Here is a 7090-nt window from a genome sequence, read left to right on the forward strand (position 1 = left end):
CGTACGTGCTTCTTGGCCGTCGGCTGAAGTCTTTGCGGTGTGTTCCAGAGCGACACGTGGCCAAGACGCAGAGACGTGAGGCGACACAACAGTCATGTCCGTCGGGAAGTGTTCTTTGGTGTCCGGACCTTTAGATGTTAAAATTCTTTAAAAAAACACACTTAAAATATATAAAAACACAACAATAATCACAGAGTTTTGATATGAGAAAATGTAAACCTTTTTTTGTGTAAATATCTGAACTTTTTGTTGAGTTATTATGTGTTTTTTTTTTTAAACAGGGTTTTTTTTCTGGAACTATTTCAATTTTACTTATTAATTAAAATAATGATCTTCCTGAAATATTGCTACTTATTTTCTATTAAATATTTGACTTCACGTGTTATTTTTTTACTCACAATTAATGTGACTTTTTTCCTCCAAACATATATTTTTTATTTCTATACATTTTTCTAATTTAATTTAATACAGCATTATGTTCTGATCTTCAAAGTCTCCGGCTTTAAAAACCTTTGATTCTAATATTTAAACAAAAAGAAACCAGAATTATGAACTTGGCATTATCGAATGTTCTGTTCCGGATAATATGCAAATTAGCTCATATTTAACACAACGCCTCATTTGCATATTCAAACACAAGATTAAAAAAAAATTGTAATACAAAAAACCGATATCTTAAAGGTCACCTATCATGCTATTTTTATGCAAGAGCAGAGGTCTCAGATATATTAAAAGATATAAAAAACATGTCTATGAAGTGTTTTGCTCAGAATACCAAACAGATCATTCTAGCCACGCCTCATGTCCCTCTATTTCACTTCCTGTTTCTAAAGTGCTGATTTGGGGATAAAGCTTTAAAGAGGAGGGGTCTGAGCTCATGCGGGACCCGGCAGCTACCGTCTAAACTAAATACTGCCGTGATGAAACGCCATATCATGGATCATCAAGGATCTGAAACAGTCTGGAGCTCAAAGGCTTTCTCTCTTGCCGGTTACACCACAAGGTGAGTTCCTTTTTACTTCCTGCTTCTTCACACACATGCTCTCCAGTACAGGTTAGCTCTGAGTGTTAGCGATGCTAATGTAAACACCGACCATATTACGTCCAAAACAGTCGGGCATTGTTTCTGACAGCAACGTTTCTGATTGGGCCGTGGGTCCACATTTCAGATATTACGTCATATCGGACGCAAATCTGGATCAGCTCCGTTGTTCCCCGTTTTTAGAGATTTGGGTACGGAGGAAAAGAGAGAGGGTTTTATTTCCTGATGCTGCGTGAGTTCCCCGACACACCGGGGACACATGTTGATGGAGAGAAGACATCACAAAGTGCATTTTGCATGATAGGTTCCCTTTAATGTAAATAACAAGTTGGAGAAGTTTCAAGGTGATTTCTTTAAGTACATGTTTTTATCCCATTCAGCTTTAACACCTAAAAATATCACCTCAGGTTCTTTTGAGGATATAACATGATATGATCCAGCCTTCCTCAGGGGTTTTTCTGTGCAAAACAAAGTGCCAGCTTTGCACAAAACAAGGTCAGGAGAATACGAGAGCTTTGTGTGAGATGAGAGTGAATCATCTGGAAGCCAGACGAGACGGAAAGCTGAGACTCCAGAACAATGAAGACATGGAAAAAAAGCTGGAACCCAAAACTCAGCGTGATAACAATAGTAAAATAAAAAGGTACGTTTAAAGAGATACGTGTCTCTGCAGCTCTGTTACACCGACCTCTGACCTCCAAGCTTCAGGGAAGGTCGTGGGAAATTAAATAATGACTCAGGAGAGGCGGAGAAAAGCTGCCGGATAAAAAGGAGCAGAAACACAGACTCGATGCTAGAACAGGTGAGTGTGCTTCAAATCTGCTGCTCTATTTAATGCAATGTGATCAAGGGCTCTATTTACGTTGTGTTTTACAGTATTTATTATTAATTGTTTGCACATTAATGATAATTATTTATAGAATCTTTTTGTCAAGCTTATTCAAATATATATAATTTTTTATTTAAATATTTTTGTAAGTATTAATTTTTCACTCATTAATTATGATTTTGTACAGAATTCATTATTTTGTGCTGATTCTGCTTCATTTCTCTACATTTATTTTAAATAACTGCAATGTGATCAAAGGCTTGTTTGTGTTTATTCTGCTAGCACTCATCTTTTTTAAAGAATTTATCATTATTTGTTGCAGATTAATTATAATCTTTTTATAGAATACATTTTTATTTTCAATCTTATTAAAATATTGGGTTTTTTGTATTGATTCATTTTTTTATGAATTATTTTTGCAGGCACATGTTTTACGGAATATTTTTTACAATTTATTACTTTTGCGAAACTTTCGATATTTATTTTCTTTTTTTTCCGATTTGTTTTTCTTTGCTAAGTTTGCCTTATATCTCTACATTTATTTTAATGTTTTATTTTACTGCAATGTAATCAAGGGCTCTTTTCATATTTGTGTTTATTTTGTGAGCACAATCATTTAGTTTTTCACAGAATGTATTATTTTTGCGAAACAGGATCATATTTTTCATCATTAACAATTTTTACTTTTTTTGGGGAATATTTTACAGAATGTATTTATTTTTTCCAAAAAATTGGTCGTATGTTTTACAGGATTTATTATTTTAGAATGTAATATTTTAGCAAACTTTTTAATTGATTTAAATCATGCAATTTCTTTTTGCAAAGCCATGATGATACATTGAGTAATTTAATTCAATTTATTTGGTTAAAACATGGAGTTTTTTTCTAAATGTTATTTATTATTTATTATTTTAGTTTTGTTTTGCTCCCGTTAGTTCAGCTCATCGTCACCATGAAGACGCTCATCGTGACCCTGACCTTCGCCTGTTTCCTGTCTCTGAGCGTTGCCATGGCGATCAACACCTCCCTCAGCACGCGGACCTTGGGGTTGTGTGAGTACGTCGTTAGACAGACGCCGCCCGGTATCCCCGGTGCTTTCATGCCTTCGTGCGACTTCAACGGGAACTTCCTGCCGCAGCAATGCGCCAAATCCACGGGATCCTGCTGGTGCGTGAACGTGATCACGGGGGAGGAGATCCCGAACACGAGAACTCCGCCGGGGACCGTGCCCGTCAACTGTGGTGAGAGGGGGGGGTATTTAGTTCATCTTTGTTTGCTTTTATTTGCTAAATCTACGGTAACAAAAGAAAGCCTTATGTTTTTAAAACATGGATATTTTCTTGTTTTTTTAACCTTGAGCTTTTATTTTGTTAACTGAAGCTTTAATTTTTAGGAAATTAACATTTTATGTTGTTAAAACAAGGTTAAACAAAAAGCTTTTATTTTGCTGAAACAAAGATATTTTCTTGTTAACACATGGAGGGTCTTCTTTTTTGAAACATTGGGCTTTCATTTTTTTAGAACATTTTGTTACAACATCAACAAAGTTTATTTTTGTTTAAAATAGGAAGCTTTTATTTTTACTTTAACACGATTTGTTATGTTTTTTTTAACATGAGAAGCCTTTTGTAGTTGTTTAAGAAATTAGTTTGTATTTTGAGCAAAGAACATATATAGACAAAATAAGTCAACAAATTATCCTTGAAGTAAAAGAAAAAGAAAAAGAGTGTATAAAATAAGTCAATAAAAGTTGCATGACACTTTTTAAAGGTCACCTCTCATGCTATGTTTAGGCAATAGCATAGATTTCAGATATATAAACATATATAAAAACATGTCTATGAAGTGTTTTGCTCCTAATACCAAACAGATCATTCTAGCCATGCCTCATCATCTCACACCGGGGACACATGTTGATGTAGAAAAGACATCAAAAAGTGCATTTTGCATGATAGGTCCCTTTTAAGATATATTCACACACATAAATACATTTTGAGTTTGAGTTGTTGTAAAAACTAGAGATTGCAATTTTTAAATGAGTAAAATATTTAACATGTTATACACTGAACAAAAATATAAACGCAACACTTTTGTTTTTGCTCCAATTTTTCATGAGATGAACTCAAAGATCTAAAACATTTTCTATAAACACAAAATAACCATTTCTCTCAAATATTGTTCACAAATCTGAACAAATGTGTGATAGTGAGCACTTCTCCTTTGCCGAGATAATCCATCCCACCTCACAGGTGTGGCATATCAAGATGCTGATTAGACAGCATGATTATTGCACAGGTGTGTCCCTTAGTCTGGCCACAATAAAAGGCCACTCTGAAACGTGCAGTTTTGCTTTATTGGGGGGGTCTGGGGGGTCCGAAAACCAGTCAGTATCTGGTGTGAGGGGTAGGATTAGGGTTAGGGGTAGGGTTAGGGTTAGGGTTAGGGTAATGTTGTGAATCGAGTGGCCTGTGTTCGTCGTCCATAACATACGCCTGCCCATACCATAACCCCACCACCACCATGGGCCACTCAATTCACAACATTACCCTACCCCTAACCCTACCCCTAACCCTACCCCTAACCCTAATCCTACCCCTCACACCAGATACTGACTGGTTTTCGGACCCCCCAGACCCCCCCAATAAAGAAAAACTGCACGTTTCAGAGGGGCCTTTTATTGTGGCCAGCCTAAGGCACACCTGTGCAATAATCATGCTGTCCAATCAGCATCTTGATATGCCACACCTGTGAGGTGGGATGGATTATCTCGGCAAAGGAGAAGTGCTCACTATCACACATTCTTTCAGATTTGTGAACAATATTTGAGATAAATGGTTATTGTGTGTTGATAGAAAATGTTTTAGATCTTTGAGTTCATCTCATGAAAAATAGGAGCAAAAACAAAAGTGTTGCGTTTATATTTTTGTTCAGTGTATGTATATATGTTATTTCTGCAGACCGGGAGTTCTACTGCCCGTTCGGCTGGTCCCGATTCGGCCGGCTGTGCTTCGTCTTCATCGACTCCCCGAAAACCTGGGTGGAGGCGGAGGTAAACATGGAGCTTTTATTTTGTTAAACATTAAGGTTTTATTTAGTTAAACATGGAGCTTTTATTTTGTTAAAACAAGGTTAGACAAGAAAGCTTTTATTTTGTTAAACCATGAAGCTTTTATGTTTGTTAAATATGAAGCTTTTATTTTGTTAAAGGTGGGGTAGGTAAGTTTCAGAAACCGGCTCGAGATACACTTTTTGTTATATTCCATGGAATGCTCTTAACATCCCGATAGCAATGAATATCTGAAGTGCTTTGACAAAAAATCCATAAAAAAATGTCATCTGTAGAAGCCGTAATACTGTAAAAAAGTACAACCAATCCGTTTAGCCGGCGGCTAAACGGATTGGTTGTACTTTTTACAGTATTATGGCCTACCTGCCTGTCAGCCTTCCATCGGGGCACAAACTTATCTCGTGCCCTCATTGGTCATGTGCGCGTTCGTGTGTGTTGGAGGAGGGGCTCTGTAAGGAAGTGGCAAATTTTCTCCGGTTGTGTATTTTCAAATTCTAGCGATCTCGAGCCGGTTTCTCAAACCTTTAAATATGAAGCTTTTATTTTGTTGAACATGGAGCTTTTATTTTGTTAAACATTAAGGTTTTATTTAGTTAAACATGGAGCTTTTATTTTGTTAAAACAAGAAGCTTTTATTTTGGTTAAATATGAAGCTTTTATTTTGTTAAATATGAAGCTTTTATTTTGTTAAACATTAAGCTTTTATAGCATAGAGCGTGTTTTCTCTCTGCAGAGCTACTGCATGTTCGAAGGCGCTAACCTGGCCTCGGTCCAGAGTCCCGAGCAGAACCACTTCCTGCAGGCGCTGACCCGCGCAGAAACGCACGACTTCCCCCCCACCTGGGTCGGGGGCCACAACTGCGTCAACGTACGACTTTTTCTACAATATAATCACAAAACATGCACAGCTGATCTGTTGTTAATAATCAAGTGTGAGGTGACAGTGTTTTGGTTTGATCGTGTACTTTCAAGCGTACTTGTACTTGATCGTAAATGTGTTTATGTAATTATGTTATTTATATATTTGTATTTCTAGGTGTTATTCTGGATGTGGAGCGACGGCTCCAGGTTTCTTTATGAAAACTGGAACGTGGAAAGCAACACGAGGACCAGTGAGCGCTGTCTGCAGATGAACAATGGCTGTGAGACACACACACACACACACACACACACACACACACACACACACACACACACACACACACACACACACACACACACACACACACACACACACACACACACCTTTAATAATAGAGTAATTTCTACATTTAAACCCGTTGAAAATCCAGTTTTTTCGATGCAATTCGACAAATATCTTGTGTTTTTGTTTAATTTGAAAAACATCATCGTTAAGATTTAGCCGCTACAATTTTAGCTTAGCTCTGATTGGACCAAACTCCATTCAGGAAACAAGCGTTTTAGAAGTCGTTTGCTTGACATCTAAAAAGAAAAAGCAAGAAATTCAGACGGTTGTTGAATCTGTTTCTGATGGAGCGACGCTGGCATGTTGTTGGTCTGTTTAACTAAATCACATTCAAGTCTGTTTATATTTGCTTTTTGCAGCGTCAGCAGATTAAATCAGCAGGAATAAGTGACGTGAATAAAAGTACATTATTATGCGTTCTCAATGTGATATTTCAGGATCGTTTTGATCTGTTTACTGCAATTCAATTCAATTAAAGTAATGCTGCGGTCAAACTCCTGCGAAGGGGTTAAGTCTTTTGAGGATTCTGCTAAATTACGCATTTAAAGTTCACTTTTAAACTCACATATTTGTCGCAGTGGGTTCATTTAGGAGTTTAAACTATACTTCACCTGCCTTTAAATTCCTGACAAATCAATATGTACTTTTAACATTCAAGCTTAATAAATGCAAACTGTTCACTATTATTACATTAGTTTTTAACCATCAATGAAATGAAAGTTCATTTGTGTTTCAGATGAGAAGAAGTGGGATTTGGCCTCCTGCGAGTCGGAGCTGCCCTTCCTCTGTGCGAAGAGGGTCTGATAACATGTCGTTTGTTCCTTTGTGGATGAATATTAGGCTCAGAAGCTTCTAGAGGTTCATTTACGTCGTCTGCATTTATATTAACACTCGAAGAATTGTCAGGAATTATGAATAAATGCATGAAAAAGTTAATTTTGAGTT

General features: G+C 36.8%; 1 protein-coding gene across 1 annotated transcript; it reads left to right on the forward strand.

Annotated features, from left to right (window-relative positions):
- The first annotated feature begins 1831 nt into the window (after positions 1-1831).
- On the forward strand, positions 1832-7081 carry eslec (eosinophil lineage-specific marker). Its single transcript, XM_034105911.1, has 6 exons — positions 1832-1844; positions 2807-3112; positions 4829-4920; positions 5672-5806; positions 5975-6080; positions 6882-7081. The coding sequence occupies exons 2-6, from the start codon at positions 2824-2826 to the stop codon at positions 6947-6949; spliced, it is 690 nt and encodes a 229-aa protein (XP_033961802.1). The 5' UTR covers positions 1832-1844; positions 2807-2823; the 3' UTR covers positions 6950-7081.
- Positions 7082-7090: the final 9 nt, after the last annotated feature.

This window comes from Pseudochaenichthys georgianus, chromosome 18 (genome assembly GCF_902827115.2).
Source record: "Pseudochaenichthys georgianus chromosome 18, fPseGeo1.2, whole genome shotgun sequence".
In the NCBI taxonomy this organism is placed as follows: domain Eukaryota; kingdom Metazoa; phylum Chordata; class Actinopteri; order Perciformes; family Channichthyidae; genus Pseudochaenichthys; species Pseudochaenichthys georgianus.

Excerpts from the sequence above, each read along its gene's own strand:
- eslec (XM_034105911.1), top strand. The coding sequence starts at position 2,824 with ATGAAGACGCTCATCGTGACCCTGACCTTCGCCTGTTTCCTGTCTCTG. Across the intron at positions 5,807-5,974 it reads GGGGCCACAACTGCGTCAAC|GTGTTATTCTGGATGTGGAG; the intron begins GTACGACTTTTT and ends TTGTATTTCTAG. Across the intron at positions 6,081-6,881 it reads TCTGCAGATGAACAATGGCT|ATGAGAAGAAGTGGGATTTG; the intron begins GTGAGACACACA and ends TTTGTGTTTCAG.